The 22,537-nt window shown below is 39.0% G+C and overlaps 1 protein-coding gene across 1 annotated transcript in view; it reads left to right on the forward strand.

Annotated features, from left to right (window-relative positions):
• Positions 1 to 22,537, forward strand: part of LOC121868819 (probable cytochrome P450 49a1) — a 65,621-nt gene that overhangs the window by 31,106 nt on the left and 11,978 nt on the right. The window contains exons 6-8 of the mRNA XM_042369779.1: positions 6,838 to 7,039; positions 7,158 to 7,323; positions 17,957 to 18,126. Coding sequence (XP_042225713.1) covers positions 6,838 to 7,039; positions 7,158 to 7,323; positions 17,957 to 18,126 — 538 coding nt within the window. The remainder of the gene's footprint in view (positions 1 to 6,837; positions 7,040 to 7,157; positions 7,324 to 17,956; positions 18,127 to 22,537) is intronic.

Here is a 22,537-nt window from a genome sequence, read left to right on the forward strand (position 1 = left end):
CCCAATTAGGCGCGATAACCAAGGGATGACTGTACTGTACTGTATATACTTGTGACACTGGCCAGCTGCTTCTGGTGTTATGGTACAGGGGTACCAAGTGACAGCACTAGGATCCCGCTTCCTCTATCAAGGAATAAACAATTAAAATTTAAATTGAAAAAAAAACATTCAAATAATGGGACCTAGCGAACCTAAATGGCCCTAGAGCGGGCACAGTCACGTATGCATGGCGTATTCTTATAGATTGTGCTGCCAGGCGTACGTTATCTAGTGAATTTAGTCAATATTGTACAGTAACAATGGACCTAAGTGCAAACCTGTATTGTACATGTACTAAATGATTACGGTACTAAAATTGTTATGTCTATTGCAAATATAGCTTGTTTATACAGGTATTCAAATAAATTACTATCTTACAAGAATCCCTCCAATGTAAGTTATATTCACCCAGGTCGTTTGGGTGGCAAATTATGAGAAGAGCTTAGTCACTCTTAAGTAATGATAAATAAACACGCAGGCAGGCCTTCAGCGCCAACTGTCAAATCTTATCTCAAATAAATAAACAAACAAACGCCAGACATTCTGTCACCTCACCTCCCGCTCCCCTCCCCTTGTGTTCCCAGACAAAAGATTGGTGATTTCTTTATGTTTATTTTATATAATATCTCAGACTAAAGTTAGGATAATATAATTTGCATTGCTGAAATCCTTGCAAGACAGAGATTAATTTGAATATAAGCATCATATATTTTGCTCAAGATATAAAAAATGTAGTACATTAGTGTACAATACTGTAGTACATTTTATAAAAAGTTTTTCAACTGTATTTTTGGGTAGATTTACATAAATTTCTTCATTTATTTTCATCCATTTACATGCACACACCATACTAAAAGAAAAGTAAAAGAAATAAATGACCTTAGTGCAAAGCTGGAGTGCACATGTACTAATTTGATTATGGTACTAAAATTGTTATGTCTAGTGCAAATTATAGCATGTTTATATTCAAATTAATCAGTATCTTACAAGAATCCCAACAATGTTAATTATATTCACCCAGGTCATGTCACTGGCTTTTTATAAGAGAGAAGCTTAGTCACCTAAGAACTGATAAATATACAGGTACACGCGTTAGACCTTGGGCCGCTGCCAACTGTCAAATGTACTACCTCCCCTCCCCCCACGCCCCCTCGCTTGCTCCCACCCTCTCTCTCCCCAATCTGCCCAGCGTTGCTGGAATCCTTGTAAAACAGTGAGTAATTATAATATAAACATCATGTATTTTGCACGAGAAAAATTAATCACCTGTATCACATTACAGTAGTGATTTAAGAGTAAAAGTGTATATATATATATATATATATATATATATATATATATATATATATATATATATATATATATATATATATATATATATATATATATATATATATATATATATATATATATATATATATTAGTACCCCGCTTAACGCGGTCAATAGAGACTGGCCCGACCCCCAAACTCCACTTTTTCCGACACAATACCTATGTTGTAGTAAAAATAACATCTAAATTTTATGATGGTATGCTCACACAATTAATATTTGAGAGAAATACAGTTGCCAGGTTAATGTCCATTCAAATAATGGACTCAAATCCCCCCCCCTCTTCCCAGCTCACTGGCCCCTACCTCTCTGAGAAATGATTGGGTGAAACACTAGATTTTAACGTTTAGTAATAAATAATACCTCAGACTAAAGTTAGGATAATATAATTGACATTTCTGGATTCCTTGCAGGTCAGGGAATATTTTGAATGTAAACTTCATATATTTTGCACAAAAGATAAAATACTTGCTTTGTGTAAACCAAATTATTACATTAGATCTAAAATTTGTATGTCTAATGCAAAATCCATGATGTTTATATTCAAAATGATCATCATATTGTAAGAATTCCAGCAATGTAAATTATATTCTGGTCCAGTAATTTGTATGAATTTTATGAGCTAAAACAAATATCTTCAGTTAATAAAAAAAAAATATTCTTCACGACACTCTCTGTCAATCAAAGTACCCCAACTTGCCTCCCCCCCTCTTCCAACCGCGCCAGATGGTCGATCCGTCCCAACCCTCCCCCCAACCCCCCCACCTTCCCTCCCTACCAGAGAAATGTTGGGTGAAAAAACTAATTTTAACTTTTAGTAACAAATAATACCTCAGACTAAAGTTAGGATAATATAATTGACATTGCTGGATACCTTGTAAGACCAGGAACATTTTGAATATAAATGTCATATATTTTGCACAAAAGATAACATATTTACTCAGAGTAAACATTACATCTAAAATTTGTATGTCTAATGCAAAATCTATGATGTTTATATTCAAAATGATCATCAAATTGTAAGAATTCCAGCAATGTAAATTATATTCTGGCCGGGTAATTTGTATGAATTTTATGAGCTAAAACAAATATCCTCAGTTAGTAAAAAAAAAAATATTCTTCACACCGTGCCAGATGGTCGGTCGGTCCCTCCCTCCCCCCGCACCCCTCACCCCTCACCAACCCTCCCTACTAGATAAATGTGTGGGAAAACCAGAATATTTACCTTTTTAGTAATAAATAATACCTCAGACTAAAGTTAGGATAATATAATTGACATTGCTGGAGTCCTTGTAAGACCAGGAATATTTTGAATATAAATGTCATATTTTGCACAAAAGATAACATATTTACTCAGAGTAAACATTACATCTAAAATTTGTATGTCTAATGCAAAATCTATGATGCTTATATTCAAAATGATCATCAAATTGTAAGAATTCCAGCAATGTAAATTATATTCTGGCCGGGTAATTTGTATGAATTTATGATCTAAATAAAAAAAAAATTATACTTCACGTGTATATGGGTAGATGAACCGCGTAAAGTGAAAGTTCGGTTCTGGCGAGGCACCTCGTATATGAGAAATCGCGTAAAGTGAAACCGCGTAAAGCGGGGTACAACTGTATACAGTGAACCCTCGCTTTACGCGGTACCCTGCCAGAACTGGAATTCCCACTTTACGCCGTGCATCTACTCATATACGCGGGTGAAGTATAATTTTTTTATTTAGCTCATAAAATTCATACAAATTATCCGGCCAGAATATAATTTACATTGCTGGAATTCTTACAATTTGATGATCATTTTGAATATAAGCATCATAGATTTTGCATTAGACATACAAATTTTAGATCTAATGCAAGTACTTTGTTTACTCAGAGCAAATATGTTATCTTTTGTGCAAAATATATGAAGTGTATATTCAAAATATTCCTGGTCTTACAAGGAATCCAGCAATGTCAATTATATTATCCTAACTTTAGTCTGAGGTATTATTTATTACTAAAAATGTAAATGTACTGTTATAACCCAATCATTTCTCTGGTAGGGAGGGAAGGTGGGGGTGAAGGGTAGGGAGGGAGGGAGGGACCCAGGGAGCAGGTGGGAAGAGGGGGGGGAGGTGGGGTATTTTGATTGACAGATAGTATTTTGGTAAGTATATTTTGTTTATTTATTGAAGATATTTGTTTTAGCTCATAAAATTCATACAAATTACCGGGCCAGAATATAATTTACATTGCTGGAATTCTTACAATTTGATGATCATTTTGAATATAAACATCATAGATTTTGCATTAGACATACAAATTTTAGATCTACTTTAAGTATTTTGTTTACGTCTGAGTAAATGTGTTATCTTTTGTGCAAAATATATGACATTTATATTCAAAATATTCCTGGTCTTACAAGGAATCCAGCAATATCAATTATATTATCCTAACTTTAGTTTGAGGTATTATTTATTACTATACCTTAAAATTTAGTGGTTTTCCCCCAAACATTTCTCAGAGAGGGAAGAGCCAGGAGTGTGAGAAGAGGGGGAGGGAGTTGAGTCCATTATTTGAATGGACATTAACTTGGCGACTGTATTTCTCTATTTCTCTTAAGTATTAATTGTGTGCATGTACCATCATAAAATTAAGATGTTATTTTTACTAGAACATAGGTATTGTGTCGGAAAAAGTGGAGTTTGGGGGTCAGCCGGTCTCTTATTTCATTTAATCCCATATGTTATGTTGTTCACTTTACGCGTTTCTCGCTTTTACGCGGGCCTCCGTGGGTTCAATTGACCGTTTAAAGTGAGGGTTCACTGTATAGTATTCCACATACACGTAAGTATAAATACAAAGTTTATGTGATGATCGGACAACGTCCATTTTGGTTAACGTCACGTTTCCAAGAATGTATCTAGGACGTTAACCTGCGCATGACTGTATAGATAAGGGGCGTGGCTTATGGCCAGATTAGCGTGGAAATACTTAAAACTTGTAAAAAAAAATTCACCTTAGTAATTTTTCCTACTGCGCATATATATGTGTGCTATTTCAATAATATCCCTATATGCATAATCATGTAAGGAATCTAAAGAGTAAATACAAAATGAAAAACAAAAAACAGATGCATGTTTTGGCCAGTATAATTTGAAACTTATTGCATTTTCAATCAACTCACATTTTAATAACAGTACTGTATATAAAACACAATTTTCTTTTATGATTTATATACAGTGGGATATGCTATAACGAACGGATCCTACTACGAATATTCCTATAACGAACGGTTTTACCTATAAAATTGAGAATGCTATAACGAACGAAACTCCTACAACGAACATTATTTAAAAAAAATTTTTTTTTTTTTACTAATTTATTGTTTTTTTATTACAAGTATTAATGATATTCTTTATTTCAGGGGTTTAGATGCATATGTATGCACTTTTTTACAATTTTTACAATGTTATATTATATTTTTCAGTGTTAAGTGGTTGTATTTGGGGGCCTGGAACGGATTAATCCTATAACGAATGAATGCTATAACGAACAAGGTTCTAGAACCAATTAGATTCGTTATAGCATACCCCACTGTAGATAGAAAAATGTGTGAGAATCTCAGCTTCCCTATGATAACAACAAAAACTCACTAAGATAAATAATAAGGTATAATTGATTTTAGAAAATATAAGGCGGCCGAAAAACATTTTATCCATATTGATTACTCTATTTCATTCTGAGTTGATTATCGTTTGAAAATAATAAGTTTTGTAAGATTTTATTTACTGGCTGTTTAGTTCCATTCTTGATAGAGTTTATGGTGTTGTAAGAATTTATGGGCAATGTACATTGTAATTTCACGTGAATTTATAAAAAGAAAACGTACTTGAAATGCACTGGAGCCCCTCTCTAGTGCATTTCACGTGGCCGACTGTCAGTTGTTTCTGTCAATCTTTTAGAATACTTTGATCTTTCAAGATCAAAGATTCAAAATTCTCCCTCCACTAATAGTTCCATTTTATAATTTTGGCATAGACGTTCAGAATTAAAAGCATTATATTCTCTCAAAACTGCCCCAAGGGATGGGTTGCCAAACCCATCCCTTGGGGCTGAAATAGTATCTAAGGTTTATAAATGAGTGGGGTTACTCATGACGTTATTGGTTTTGCATATGGTATCATAATTCATCCTATTTCATTACATTATGTAGAGAATAGATGGTATACTGCAGATATCATGGTGATTATCAGGTGCAAGAAGAAAGAACAAAAGGTGCAACTTTCAATCAGAAATACCAACCGACCCGAGACTGTTGTGTATGTGTTATTGTGTTCATTTTCAAATACATCAGGCCTGGGGGGGAGGGGGGGGGCAATACTTTTTTGGGAGAGTGTCCATATTCTGATAACCCCAGGTAACAGATTAGCACTCATAGTTATGCTGTCAATGGAAATTCATTTATTATTAAAAAGGAGACAAGGCCAATAGGGTATGTCCGCTAACTATAGTTGTATTATTTGACGTAGTATATAGAATATGAGAACCAGGCAACGGTAACTGTTCATATAACTATCGTTGTAAAATCGACAAAATGTAAAGAAACTGACTAATGAAAGAGCAAATAAAGAAACAAATAGATTTCCTATACAATATTTGGGCAATATCGGTCACCCAAGCCTAAAACTCACTACTCTACAGTAGCTATCCACCTTCTTGATAAAACATTTATAGTGAAACATAACATATGCTAAATGATCTTATAATGTCTTTGATAATCTTGACGATTTTCCTTGTACTGTCTGTGTTACTGTTATTTACTTACATCAAATCAAATCGCTATGAGATTACAGAGTCGACAACCCCGATGTTGGTTTGTATAAATACATACAGTATACATATTACTTATACATAAGTCCTATATATAAGTATCGTAGCAAACTCGTTAGAATGTGTAGAAAAATATGTAAATTATTTATGATACAGGAAGAAGAAATAGAAAATAAAAAAAGTGCGGTACGATAACCTGGCCATAACGGTCACCTCAGCCTACAGTCGTCCCTTACACATAGCATTACAAACTATAGATACTGTACAGATGTGCAAGACATACACCAGATACATGTTTGCATTATGTACTTTATATATTTATACATAAGTATCGTAACAAACTCGTTGGAATGTACAGAAATTTTTTTTAAAATTATTTATGTCACAGGAAGGAATGGAAATTAATAAAAAAATAAACTGCTGTATGACATTCTGGCCATAATGGTCTCCAGAACTTAACACTGAATTATCACTCACCCCTTTATGTACTGCAAAAGATAACGATGCCAGACACCTGTACCAGGTATACCTTAAACCAATGGGAAAAATGTCACAATTTCACACATACGAGGAGTACTTGTACTACAGGGTTAAGGGAAGAAATATCTTATTCCTTTGTTATACTTGCTGATTTTTATTGCTTGCAGCTGTGAGTCTTATCGCACTGAATCGTAGACTGGGTTGTCTAGACCCCGATATACCTATGGACTCGAAACCAATGAAAATGATCAAAATTGTTAATGAGCTTTTTGATTTACTGAATGAGACGGAAATAAATCTACCATACTGGAAGATCTACCCTACACGTGCCTTCAGAAAACTCAAGAAGAACCACCAGGAATTTTTGGAGTAAGTTTGAAAATTTTTTTGCCAAATGATGAAATGACCTATGTGTATAGACAGTAAATTATATATATATATATGACTGTGTGAAAGAGACTTGTTAACCTGGTGAACACCATCACAGACTTGCAGATTACCACATCCAAGAGACAGAGGCACAACTGAATAGTAATGACAGCAGTGGTCACAAGGAGCCATCTATGATGGAGACTCTCCTACTCACTCCTGGACTGTCCCGCAAAGATGTTGTCACGCTCATTCTTGACATGCTCTTCGCTGGAATTGACACAGTAAGTGTTGCTTTATATTGTGTTTCTGATATACTGTGCTGCTGATCATTGTAAAATTGTCAGAATTTAGATCTTTATGAGACTTGAAATCTATTTCAAGCCATACAAGCACACTAATGTGACAATCATCATCAACAATCCCCTTCATCCTCTCCCTTTGTTTGTGACAGCATGGATCAGTTATTATTTTTTCCTCCACATTGGAGGGATCCTACACAAGCCACTGGCCTCCTTTCCTCAGCATGGCCACCTTTAGTTGGTGGCCATTCAGTAGATAAGATAAATTTCACCTGTGTCTTGCCTTAAAGGTTCATCACATGTGTACTGTATTTCACCTGTGTGTCTTGCATTAAAGGTTCATCACATGTGTACTGTATTTCACCTGTGTGTCTTGCCTTAAAGGTTCATCACATGTGTACTGTACTTCACCTGTGTGTCTTGCCTTAAAGGTTCATCACATGTGTACTGTACTTCACCTGTGTGTCTTACCTTAAAGGTTCATCACATGTGTACTGTACTTCAGCTGTGTGTCTTGCCTTAAAGGTTCATCACATGTGTACTGTATTTCACCTGTGTGTCTTGCCTTAAAGGTTCATCACATGTGTACTGTATGTCACCTGTGTGTCTTGCCTTAAAGGTTCATCACATGTGTACTGTATGTCACCTGTGTGTCTTGCCTTAAAGGTTCATCACATGTGTACTGTACTTCACCTGTGTGTCTTGCCTTAAAGGTTCATCACATGTGTACTGTACTTCACCTGTGTGTCTTGCCTTAAAGGTTCATCACATGTGTACTGTACTTCACCTGTGTGTCTTGCCTTAAAGGTTCATCACATGTGTACTGTACTTCACCTGTGTGTCTTGCCTTAAAGGTTCATCACATGTGTACTGTATTTCACCTGTGTGTCTTGCCTTAAAGGTTCATCACATGTGTACTGTATGTCACCTGTGTGTCTTGCCTTAAAGGTTCATCACATGTGTACTGTACTTCACCTGTGTGTCTTGCCTTAAAGGTTCATCACATGTGTACTGTATGTCACCTGTGTGTCTTGCCTTAAAGGTTCATCACATGTGTACTGTACTTCACCTGTGTGTCTTGCCTTAAAGGTTCATCACATGTGTACTGTATTTCACCTGTGTGTCTTGCCTTAAAGGTTCATCACATGTGTACTGTATTTCACCTGTGTGTCTTGCCTTAAAGGTTCATCAATATGTGTACTGTATGTCACCTGTGTGTCTTGCCTTAAAGGTTCATCACATGTGTACCGTACTTCCGTGTGTCTTGCCTTAAAGGTTCATCACATGTACTGTATGTCACCTGTGTGTCTTGCCTTAAAGGTTCATCACATGTGTACTGTACTTCACCTGTGTGTCTTGCCTTAAAGGTTCATCACATGTGTACTAACTACTACCTGTGTGTCTTGCCTGCTGTTCAATACATGTACTGTATTTCACCTGTGTGTCTTGCCCAAAGGTTCATCATGTGTACTGTGGCGTCACCTGTGTGTCTTGCCTTAAGTAGCTGGGTTCATCACATGTGTACCGTACTTCACCTGTGTGTCTTGCCTTAAAGGTTCATCACAGCGTACTGTATTTCACCTGTGTGTGTCTTGTCTTTTAAAGGTTCATCACATGTGTACTGTATGTCACCTGTGTGTCTTGCCTTTAAAGGCACCATCACATGTGTACTGTACTCTCACCTTGTGTGTCTTGCCTTAAAGGTTCATCACACATGTACTGTACTTCACCTGTGTGTCTTGCCTTAAAGGTTCATCATGTGTACTGTATTTCACCTGTGTGTCTTGCCTTAAAGGTTCATCACATGTGTACTGTACTTCACCTGTGTGTCTTGCCTTTAAAGGTTCACTCACATGTGTACTGTATCACTGCAGTTCTCTGCCCAAAGGTTCATCACATGTACTGTATTTCACCTGTGTGTCTTGGCCTTTAAAGGTTCATCACATGTGTACTGTATTTCACCAGGTGTCTGCCTTAAAGGTTCATCGTTATGTGGTACTGTATGTCACCTGTGTGTCTTTGCCTTAAAGGTTCATCACATGTGTACTGTACTTCACCTGTGTGTCTTGCCTTTTAAAGGTTCATCACATGTGTACCAGCGTCACCTGTGTGTCTTGCCTTAAAAGGTTCATCACATGTGTACTGTATGTCACCTGTGTGTCTTTGCCTTAAAGGTTCATCACATGTGTAAATACGTATTTCACCTGTGTGTCTTGGGCGCGTTCATCACATGTGTACTATATGTCACCTGTGTGTCTTGCCTTAAAGGTTCATCACATGTGTACCGTATTTCACCTGTGTGTCTTGCCTTAGCGTCTTCATCACATGTGTACTGTATGTCACCTGTGTGTTCCTGCCTAAAAGGCTCATCACATGTGTACTGTATTTCACCTGTGTCTTGCCTTTTGAAGGTTCATCACATGTGTACTGCATGTCACCTGTGTGTCTTGCCTTAAAGGTTCATCACATGTACTGTACTTCACCTGTGTGTCTGCCTTAAAGGTCTCATCACATGTGTACTGTACTTCACCTGTGTGTCTTGCCTTAAAGGTTCATCACATGTGTACTGTATGTCACCTGTGTGTCTTGCCTTAAAGGTTCATCACATGTGCGGGTCAGAGTTTCACCACCTGTGTGTCTTGCCTTAAAGGTTCATCATGTACTGTATTTCCTTCACCTGTGTGTCTTGCCTTGAAGGTTCATCACATGTGTACTGTATTTCACCTGTGTGTCTTGCCTTAAAGGTTCATCACATGTACTGTATGTCACCTGTGTGTCTTGCCTTAAAGGTTCATCACATGTGTACTGTATTTCACCTGTGTGTCTTGCCTTAAAGGTTCATCACATGTGTACTGTATTTCACCTGTGTGTCTTGCCTTTTAAAGGTTCATCACATGTGTACTGTATGTCACCTGTGTGTCTTGCCTTAGTTCGTATCACATGTGTACTGTATTTCACCTGTGTGTGTCTTGCCTTAAAGGTTCATCACATGTGTACTGTATGTCACCTGTGTGCTTGCCTTAAAGGTTCATCACATGTGTACCGCAGGCTACCTGTGTGTCTTGCCTTAAAAGGTTCATCACATGTGTACTGTATTTTCACCCTGTGTGTTTGCCTTTAAAGGTTCATCACATGTACTTGTATGTCACCCAGTGTGTCTTGCCTTAAAGGTTCATCACATGTGTACTATATGTCACCTGTGTGTTCCTGTCTTAAAGGTTCATCACATGTGTACCGTACTCTCACCTGTGTGTCTTGCCTTAAAGGTTCATCACATGTGTACTATATGTCACCTGTGTGTCTGCCTTTAAAGGTTCATCACATGCGGTACTGTATTTTACCCGTGTGTCTTGCCTTAAAGGTTCATCACATGTGTACTGTACTTCACCTGTGTGTCTTGCCTTAAAGGTTCATCACATGTACTGTACTTCAATCTGTGTGTCTTGGCTCAAAGTTCATCACATGTGTACTGTATGTCACCTGTGTGTCTTGCCTTAAAGGTTCATCACATGTGTACTGTATTTCACCTGTGTGTCTTTGCTTAAAGGTTCATCACATGTGTACTGTATGTCACCTGTGTGTCTTGCCTTAAAGGTTCATCACATGTGTACTGTATTTCACCTGTGTGTCTTGCCTTAAAGGTTCATCACACATGTGTACTGTACTTCACCTGTGTGTCTTGGCCTTTAAAGGTTCATCACATGTGTACTGTACTCTCACCTGTGTCTTGCCTTAAAGGTTCATCACATGTGTACTGTATTTCACCTGTGCAGTCTTGCCTTAAAGGTTCATCACATGTGTGTACTGTATTTCAATCTGTGTGTCTTGGCCTTAAAGGTTCATCACATGTACTGTACTACCTGTGTGTTCTTGCCTTTAAAGGTTCATCACATGTGTACTGTATGTCACCTGTGTGTCTTGCCTTAAAGGTTCATCACATGTGTACTGTATTTCACCTGTGTGTCTTGCCTTTAAAGGTTCATCACATGTGTACTGTACTTCACCTGTGTGTCTGCCTAAAGGTTCATCACATGTGTACTGTATGTCACCTGTGTGTCTTGCCTTAAAGGTTCATCACATGTGTACTGTATTTCACCTGTGTGTCTTGCCTTAAAGGTTCATCAAGATGTGTACTGTATGTCACCTGTGTGTCTTGCCTTTAAAGGTTCATCACATGTACCGTATGTCACCTTGTGTGTCTTGCCTTAAAGGTTCATCACATGTGTACTGTATTTCACCCAGGTGTGTTCACCAAAGGCTCATCACATGTGTACTGCATGTCACCTGTGTGTCTTGCCTTAAAGGTTCATCACATGTGTACTGTATTTCACCTGTGTGTCTTTGCCTAAAGGTTCATCATTACGTGTACTGTATTTCACCTGTGTGTCTTGCCTTAAAGGTTCATCACATGTGTACTGTATGTCACCGTGTGTCTTGCCTTTAAAGGTTCATCACATGTACTGTATGTCACCTGTGTGTCTTGCCTTAAAGGTTCATCACATGTGTACTGGTATTTCACCTGTGTGCTTGCTCCAAAGGTTCATCACATGTGTACTGTATGTACCTGTGTGTCTTGCCTTAAAGGTTCATCACATGTACTGTACTTCAGCTGTGTGTCTTGCCTTTAAAGGTTCATCACATGTGTACCGTATTTCACCTGTGTGTCTTGCCTTTAAAGGTTCATCACATGTGTACTGTATGTCACCTGTGTAAGTCTTGCCTTAAAGGTTCATCACATGTGTACTGTACTTCAGCTGTGTGTTCTGGCTCTTTTAAAGGTTCATCACATGTGTACCTGTATTTCACCTGTGTGTCTTGCCTTAGTTGTTCATCACATGTGTACTGTATGTCACCTGTGTGTCTTGCCATAAAGGTTCATCACATGTGTACTGTATGTCACCTGTGTGTCTTGCCTAAAGGTTCATCACATGTGTACTGCATTTCACCTGTGTGTGTCTTGCCTTAAAGGTTCATCACAGGTGTACTGCAATTTCACCCAAGTCTTGCCTTAAAGGTTCAGCTTCCAATACATGTACTGTATGTCACCTGTGTGTCTTGCCTTAAAGGTTCATCACATGTGTACTGTATTTCACCTGTGTGTCTTGCCTTAAAGGTTCATCACATGTGTACCGTATGTCACCTGTGTGTCTTGCCTTAAAGGTTCATCACATGTGTACTGGGCGTCACCTGTGTGTCTTGCCTTAAAGGTTCATCACATGTGTACTGTATTTCACCTGTGTCTTGCCTTAAAGGTTCATCACATGTGTACCGTATGTCACCTGTGTGTCTTGCCTTTAAAGGTTCATCATCACATGTGTACTGTATTCTCAATCTGTGTGTCTTGCCTTAAAGGTTCATCACATGTGTACCGTATTTCACCTGTGTGTCTTGCCTTAAAGGTTCATCACATGTGTACTGTATTTCACCTTGGTGTGTCTTGCCTAAAGGTTCATCACATGTGTACTGTGGCGTCACCTGTGTGTCTTGCCTAAAGGTTCATCACATGTGTACTCGTACTTCAATCTGTGTGTCTTGCCTTTAAAGGTTCATCACATGTGTACTGTATGTCACCTGTGTAAGTCTTGGCCTTAAAGGTTCATCACATGTGTACTGTACTTCACCTGTGTGTCTTGCCTAAAGGTTCATCACATGTGTACTGTATGTCACCTGTGTGTCTTTGTCTAAGGTTCATCACATGTGTACTGTACTTCACCTGTGTGTCTTGCCTTAAAGGTTCATCACATGTGTACTGTACTTCACCTGTGTGTCTTGCCTTAAAGGTTCATCACATGTGTACTGTATGTCACCTGTGTGTCTTGCCTAAAGTTCATCACATGTGTACTGTACTCACCTGTGTGTCTTTGGCCTTAAAGGTTCATCACATGTGTACTTCGTATGTCACCTGTGTGTCTTGCCTTAAAGGCTCATCACATGTACTGTACTTCACCTGTGTGTCTGTCTTAAAGGTTCATCACATGTGTACTGTACTTCACCTGTGTGTCTTGCCTTAAAGGTTTCATCACATGTGTACTGTATGTCACCTGTGTCTTGCCTTAAAGGTTCATCATCACATGTGTACTGTACTTCAGCTGTGTGTCTTGCCTTAAAGGTTCATCACATGTGTACTGTATGTCACCTGTGTGTGTCTTGCCTAAAGGTTCATCACATGTGTACTGTATTTCACCTGTGTGTCTTCGGCTCTTAAAAGGTTCATCACATGTGTACCGTATTTCACCTGTGTGTCTTGCCTTTAAAGGTTCATCACATGTACCGTACTTCACCTGTGTGTCTTGCCTTTAAAGGTTCATCACATGTGTACGTACTCACCTTGTGTGTCTTGCCTTAAAGGTTCATCACATGTGTACTGTATTTCACCTGTGTGTCTTGCCTTAAAGGTTCATCACATGTGTACTGTATTTCACCTGTGTGTGTCTTGCCTTAAAGGTTCATCACATGTGTACTGTATGTCACCTGTGTGTCTTTTGCCTTTAAAGGCTCATCATATGTGTACTGTGGCTTCACTCCAGTGCCCGCCTTTAAAGGTTCATCACATGTACTGTATCACCTGTGTGTCTTGCCTTTAAAGGTTCATCACATGTGTACTGTATGTCACCTGTGTGTCTTGCCTTTAAAGGTTCATCACATGTGTACTGTATTTCACCTGTGTGTCTTGCCTTAAAGGTTCAATACATGTGTACTGTGGTCACCTGTGTGTCTTGCCTTAAAGGTTCATCACATGTGTACTGCATGTCACCTGTGTGTCTTGGCCTTAAAGGTTCATCACATGTACTGTATGTCACCTGTGTGTCTTGGTTCAAGTTCATCACATGTGTACTGTATTTCACCTGTGTGTCTTGGTCTTTAAAGGTTCATCACATGTGTACTGTATGTCACCTGTGTGTGTCTTGCCTTAAAGGTTCATCACATGTGTACTGTATTTCACCTGTGTGTCTTGGGTCTTTTAAAGGTTCATCACACGTGGTAATTCGTATTTCACCTGTGTGTCTTGCCTAAAGGTTCATCACATGTGTACTGTATGCTACCCGTGTGTCTTGCTCAAAGGTTCATCACATGTGTACCGTATGTCACCTGTGTGTCTTGCCTTAAAGGTTCATCACATGTGTACTGTATTTCACCTGTGTGTCTTGCCTTAAATGTACCATCACATGTGTACCGTATGTCACCTTGTGTGTCTTGCCTTAAAGGTTCATCACATGTGTACTGTACTTCCAGCTGTGTGTCTCGCCTTAAAGGTTCATCACATGTGTACTGTATTTCACCTGTGTGTCTTGTCTTAAAGGTTCATCACATGTGTACTGTATTTCACCTGTGTGTCTTGCCTAAAGGTTCATCACATGTGTACTGTATGTCACCTGTGTGTCTTTGCCTTAAAGGTTCATTCACATGTACCGTATTTCACCTGTGTGTCTTGCCTTTAAAGGTTCATCACATGTGTACTGTATTTCACCTGTGTGTCTTGCCTTAAAGGTTCATCACATGCGTACTGTATGTCACCTGCGTGTCTTGCCTTAAAGGTTCATCACATGTGTACTGTATTTCACCTGTGTGTCTTGCCTTAAAGGTTCATCACATGTGTACTGTATTTCACCTGTGTGTCTTTGCCTTTAAAAGGTTCATCACATGTGTACCGTATGTCACCTGTAAAATCTTGCCTTAAAGGTTCATCACATGTGTACTGTATTTCACCTGTGTGTCTTGCCTTAAAGGTTCATCACATGTATACTGTATTTCACCTGTGTGTCTTGCCTAAAGGTTCATCACATGTGTACTGTATGTCACCTGTGTGTCTTGCCTTAAAGGTTCACATGTGTACTGTATTTCACCTGTGTGTCTTGCCTTAAAGGTTCATCACATGTGTACTGTATTTCAATCTGTGTGTCTTGCCTTAAAGGTTCATCACATGTACCGTATGTCACCTGTGTGTCTTTGCCTAGTTCATCACATGTAGCCAGGCTTCACCTGTGTGTCTTGCCTTAAAGGTTCATCACATGTGTACTGTGGCGTCACCTGTGTGTCTTGCCTAGCGTTCATCACATGTGTACTGTACTTCACCTTGTGTGTCTTGGCCTTAAAGGTTCATCACATGTGTACTGTATGTCACCTGTGTCTTGCCTTAAAGGTTCATCACATGTGTACTGTACTTCACCTGTGTGTCTTGCCTTAAAGGTTCATCACATGTGTACTGTACTTCACCTGTGTGTCTTGCCTAAAGGTTCATCACATGTGTACCTGTATGTCACCTGTGTGTCTTGCCTTAAAGGTTCATCACATGTGTACTGTATGTCACCTGTGTGTCTTTGCCTTTAAATGTTCATCACATGTGTACTGTATCAATTCGTGTGTCTTGCCTAAAGGCTCATCACATGTACTGTACTCACCTGTGTGTCTTTGCCTTAAAGGTTCATCACATGTGTGTACTGTATGTCACCTGTGTTCTGTCTTAAAGGTTCATCACATGTGTGTACTGTACTCTCACCTGTGTGTCTTGCCTTAAAGGTTCATCACATGTGTACTGTATGTCACCTGTGTGTCTGCCTTAAAGGTTCATCACATGTGTACTGTACTTCACCTGTGTGTCTTCCCTTAAAGGTTCATCACATGTACTGTACTTCACCTGTGTGTCTTTGCCTAAAGGTTCATCACATGTGTACTGTATGTCACCTGTGTGTCTTGCCTTAAAGGTTCATCACATGTGTACTGTACTTCAGCTGTGTGTCTTGCCTTAAAGTTTCATCACATGTACTGTATGTCACCTGTGTGTCTTGCCTTAAAGGTTCACATCACATGTGTACCGTATTTCACCTGTGTGTCTTGCCTTTAAAGGTTCATCACATGTGTACTGTATTTCACCTGTGTGTCTTCTGTCTTTTAAAGGTTCATCACATGTGTACTGTATTTCACCTGTGTGTCTTGCCTTAAAGGTTCATCACATGTACTGTATGTCACCTGTGTGTCTTGCCTTAAAGCACCATCACATGTGTACTGTACTCTCACCTGTGTCTTACCTTAAAGGTTCATCACATGTGTACTGTATGTCACCTGTGTGTCTTTTGCCTTAAAGGTTCATCACATGTATCGTACCACCTGTGTGTCTTGCCTTTAAAGGTTCATCACATGTGTACTGTATGTCACCTGTGTGTCTTGCCTTAAAGGTTCATCACATGTGTACTGTATTTCACCTGTGTGTCTTGCCTTAAAGAAGTTCACCGCATGTGTACTGTACTCACCTGTGTGTCTTGCCTTAAAGGTTCATCACATGTGTACTGTATGTCACCTGTGTGTCTTGCCTTAAAGGTTCATCACATGTGTACTGTACTTCACCTGTGTGTCTTGCCTTAAAGGTTCATCGTGTACTGTATTTCACCTGTGTGTCTTGCCTTAAAGGTTCATCACATGTGTACCGTATGTCACCCGTGTGTCTTGCCTTAAAGGTTCATCACATGTGTACTGTACTCTCACCTGTGTGTGTTCTGCCTAAAGGTTCATCACATGTGTACTGTACTTCACCTGTGCCTGCCTTTAAAGGTTCATCATATGTGTACTGTACTTCAGCTGTGTAATCTTGCCTTAAAGGTTCACTACACGCGGTACTGTATGTCACCTGTGTGTCTTGCCTTAAAGGTTCATCACATGTGTACTGTATGTCACCTGTGTGTCTTGCCTTTAAAGGTTCATCACATGTGTACTGTATTTCACCTGTGTGTCTTGCCTTAAAGGCCCACCACATGTACTGTATTTCACCTGTGTAGTCTTGCCTTAAAGGTTCATCACAGTGTACTGTATGTCACCCAGTGTCTTGCCTTAAAGGTTCATCACATGTGTACTGTATTTCACCTGTGTGTCTTGCCTTTAAAGGTTCATCACATGTGTACCTATTTCACCTGTGTGTCTTGCCTTAAAGGTTCATCACATGTGTACTGTATTTCACCTGTGTGTCTTGCCTTAAACGTTCATCACATGTGTACTGTATGTCACCTGTGTGTCTTTGCCTTAAAGGTTCATCACATGTGTACTGTACTTCACCTGTGTGTCTTGCCTTAAAGGTTCATCACATGTGTACCGTATGTCACCTGTGTGTGTCTTGCCTAAAGGTTCATCACATGCACTGTACTTCTACTCTGCGTGTCTTGCCTTAGTGTCACCACATGTGTACTGTATGTCACCTGTGTGTCTTGCCTAAATAGTTCATCACATGTGTACTGTACTTCACCTGGTGTGTCTTGGCCTTAAAGGTTCATCACATGTGTACTGTACTCACCTGTGTGTCTGTCTTAAAGGTTCATCACATGTACCGTGGCGTCAACACCTGTGTGTCTTGCCTTAAAGGTTCATCACCACACGTACTGTAATTTCACCTGTGTGTCTTGCCTTAAAGGTTCATCACATGTGTACTGTATGTCACCTGTGTGTCTTGCCTTAAAGGTTCATCACATGTGTACTGTACTTCACCTGTGTGTCTTGCCTTAAAGGTTCATCACATGTGTACTGTATTTCACCTGTGTGTCTTGCCTTAAAGGTTCATCACATGTGTACTGTATTTCACCTGTGTGTCTTGCCTTAAAGGTTCATCACATGTACTTGTATCTCATTGCAGACTTCTCACACTATTGGGTTCACTCTCTACTTGTTGGCACGTAATCCAGAGGTACAAGCACGTTTACAACGGGAAGTAGACAGTGTCCTTGGTGATCTGGAAGGTCCCATCACTCCCAATCATATGGCTCAGCTCTCTTACCTAAAAGCTGTTATTAAAGAGTCTCTAAGGTAATATTAAACTGCTATTAGTGAAAATGTGAAACTGTAATTAAGCATTTTGTAGTTTACTGGATTGTCAATATTTTATTTCATTTTGTATTCAGATTTCTGGCAAAGACGATGAAAGTGAAAAGTAAGAAAATAATATTAAACAATGGTTATTTACTGCACATCTTCAGCAGGAAAATGTGTAAAAACTAAATAATAATATTCAGTATGTGACATTAAAATAGAGGACAAGTATTTACTGTACTGTACATGGAAGTCAAATGTACCCAAAAGTATGAACTTAAATTATAGAAATATATTATTACCTCAACTCTTTGATAATTTTGTCCCGTGTATGTGTTGCTATTGATAACATGTACAGTATACTGTAGTATACTCAGAAGCATTAAACCATTAAATTTATTTCATTTTTCAGTATTGCACAAACTTTAAACTTTCCAGCGTTTAGCCTTGAATGCTTTAAACGTTAAGCCGATCAATTTTCCCCATAAAGAAAGATAAAATACGGGAGTTACGTTCCTGAGCCTCCCTTTGCCCCACGAAATACATTACATATACAGAAAATCATTGCCATTCTATCGAAAATAGTGCATACATATACATCTACTAAGTTTGTATTGGTACTCACCGATGGGCGGAGGTGATAGAGCGAGTGTGTGGTGGGTAGTGAGGTGGGGGGCAGGAGAGGAGGAGGTTGGTGAGTCACTGAGACTCTGCGCCAAGCCGAGAGAGCATAGCGCTGCCAGATGAGAGAGGGTGATGCACCATAAAATGTAGTCTGTGATGACGCAAAACGACGTAGTATCGGATCACCGGGACGTTAAATGAATTTTTGGTCTCTAAAGTTTAGCAACGTACTGTAGTACCGAAACAACGTTAAGTGGGACGACGTTAAGCGCGGACTTCCTGTATATGTATATATGGTTCATATATGCTTCTTCAATCTTCGGTTTCTCATTTTTATAAAGTGGATTGTTGAGCTGGTTCTTTGACTTGTTTTAGACGTACAGTCAACCCTCGCTTTACTCGGTCCCACTTTACGTGTTTCCACGTTTACGCGGTACCCTGCCGAAACCAGAATGCTCACTTTCCGCGGTGTGTGTACCCTTTTACGCGGAGAGCGGCACGAGCAGGGTGCGCACAAGGTCCCCCAGTCATCAAAACATTACCGAGTTCTTCACCCGCCACCCACCACAGCCGGCCCAAGTCAGTGATAGTGATAATGATAGTGAGGATATGGACTTATATGGACTTTGAAGGGTTTGACAAAGAGGCCCTGCAAGCCTCTGTGGTGGATAGTGATACAATTGATACAAGTGATACAGATGAGGGCCAATATATAATCTGCCCTCTGCCTCGGAACCAACCCCCCATCCCCGTGTGCCCAGCCATCTTTTCTACTAATGTAAGTGTTAAAAAACCTAATATTATTGATATTTCTCTTAATTATTGATTGTGTGTGCATACCATCATAAAATTAAGAAGTTATTTTTACTACAACGTAGGTATTGTGTCTGAAAAAGTGGAGTTTGGGGGTCGGCCCGGTCTCAATTTCAATTAATCCCATATGTTATGTTGTTCACCTTACGCGTTTCTCACTTTACGCGGGCCGCCGTGGGTTCAATTGACCGCGTAAAGTGAGGGTTCACATCCTTGTTATGCACTGTTGGCAAGAGGCCTCCCCCGGGTTACGGCAACTCTGGTTGCGGAAATTCGCTCTTACTGATTTTGTAAATTATGACCAATAAATTCTGGGATACGGACAAAAATTTCCCCCTTTACGGAAATTGGGTAAATTTTTAATTTTAATTTTTTTTTAATACTAATAGAAAAAATTCACAGAAGTTATAAGATTTATTTCTTGTGGATTTCTTGGTGGTTGGTACAATACTGTACAGGGCGAGGCAGGAGCCAGTAGTGCCCCTCCATCTCCCTCCCAGTAACTCTGATTGCACCACCTTACCTCACCTAATGCAGCACTCAACATCATTTGTGATAAGTTAAATTCAAGTGTTTTGTATATTTATTATCATATTATATCATAAAATAATCAATGTATGTGTTAAAAAATATATATTTTCATTCATAAATTTGCTTGTATTACGTCTTTTTGCCAAAGATATTTCCTTGGGAACGCGTCTCCAATTATATAACGAAAGTCAACGGGAAAATTGGTTTCGCGTTACGGACAAATTTTTAAGGATACGTACCTTCCGTAACCCGGGGATGCCCGTACTGTAACTGGCACATTTAACTACAGTACAGTAATAGTGTTAGTTGCACTGGATCACAGGTAACTTGTATGTTAAGGTGTAAACACAGCTTTAGAAGGGATGCTTAGACAGGTAGTGAGTAAACCATCCCATTGAAGCTCCTGTAACACGGACACATTAAAATAATCAGTTCTCTTCAATCACGAGGTGTACGTTAAGTTTTGTATATTTTGTTCTTTGTCCTTAAATTACAATGGTTTCAAATTATTTCACCTTACAGTTTTTATAAATATACACAAAAGATTGAATGTAGGGAACTTACAGGTAGCAAATACAGTACATAAGAACATAAGAATGGAGGAAACTGCAGCGGGCCTATTGGCCCGTACTGGGCAGTCCCTTTTACATCCAACCCCTATTGCTCATATATCCATCCAACCTATGTTTGAAGCTATCCAGCGTATTCGAGTTAATGATGATATTTGGTAACTTGTTCCAGTCGTCCACTACTCTATTTCCAAACCAATGTTTACCTATTTTGCGCCTAAATCTAAATTTGTCTAATTTAAAACCATTGTTGCGAGTTCGCTCCTGGTTGGATAGTTTGAGTACCTTTGTAATGTCCCCTTTGTTTAGCCCTGACTTCCATTTATACACCTCGATCATGTCGCCCCTTACTCTACGTCTCTCGAGGGAGTGCAAATTAAGATGCTTTAACCTGTCTCTGTACTCAAGGTTCCTAATGCCCAGGATTAGTCTTGTCATTCTCCTCTGAATTCTTTCCAAGGATTCTATATCCATTCTGTAATACGGTGACCAGAATTGAACTGTGTAATCCAAGTGAGGTCTTACAATCCCAAGATATAGTTTTAATATGACCTCATTAGTCTTGTAACTAACACTCCTTTGTATGAACCCAAGTACTTTATTAGCCTTGTTTCGAGCAAATACACATTGTTTACTTGGCTTAAGATTCCTACTTATCATTACTCCTAAATCTCTCTCGCAGTCGGATTTCTCAATAACATCATTGTTCATCTGGTATCTGGTTTCCCTTTTCACATCTCCTTTACTGAGTACTTTACATTTGTCCACATTGAATTTCATCTGCCATTTTTCAGACCATTCAAAAAATTTGTTTAGATCTTCCTGTAGTTTTGCGTAATTCTCGTCGGATTTAATTACATGTCCTATTATAGTGTCATCAGCAAATTTACTTATGTTGCTGTCTATTCCGATATCTGTCATTTATGTATATAATAAATAATAATGGTCCAAGTACTGAGCTTTGTGGAACTCCACTAGTGACGTTGCTCCAATGGGATTTAGTGCCGTTAATGCTCACTCGCTGTTTTCTGTCCTGTAACCACGCACTAATCCATTTTAGAATATCACCTTTAATGTCATGAGCCTCCACTTTTCTTATTAGTCTTTCGTGGGGGACTCTGTCAAAGGCTTTGCTTAAGTCGAGATATACCACATCATAATTGTGCCCGTCGTCCACTGATTCCAAAACTGATGAAAAGAATGTTAATAGATTAGTTAGACATGAATGCTTGCTTGTGAAGCCTTGTTGGGAATCATTGATCAACTTGTGCTCCTCCAGGTGATTTCTAATAGAGTTTGAAATGATTGCTTCCAGTAATTTGCCTACAATTGATGTTAGACTGATTGGACGATAGTTAGAGGATAGTGATCTACCTCCCTTCTTGAAAATCGGTATTACATTTGCTATCTTCCAGGATTCTGGTACTACACCTGCTTTTAAGGACATGTTAAACAACTTTGCTAGGGGCATACTAAGCTCTTCCTTACATTCCTTTAATACTCTGGGAAATATCTCATTGGGACCTGGTGACTCATTAGGCTTTAGTTTGTCTATTTGCTTACTAAAATCGTTACTAGTCACTACTATCTCGCTTAATTTATTTTCTTCACTATCTCTGTATAGAGTCGGAGCTTCGGGTATCATGTTTAAATTTTCAGTGGTAAAAACTGTTGAAAAATATTTATTCAGATTATTGCTCATTTCTCCGTCGTTATCAGTTAGCTCGCCGGTATCTGACTGTATTGGTCCAATCTTTTCTTGTGTTTTAGTTTGATACTTTTGAAAAATCCCTTGGAGTTTGACTTCGCCTCCCTTGCTGTCCTCAGCTCATTATTCCTCTTTGCTTTTCTTATCTCAGTCTTAACCCTAC

This window comes from Homarus americanus, unplaced genomic scaffold, assembly GCF_018991925.1.
Source record: "Homarus americanus isolate GMGI-L3 unplaced genomic scaffold, GMGI_Hamer_2.0 scaffold30535, whole genome shotgun sequence".
Taxonomy (NCBI): Eukaryota; Metazoa; Arthropoda; class Malacostraca; order Decapoda; family Nephropidae; genus Homarus; species Homarus americanus.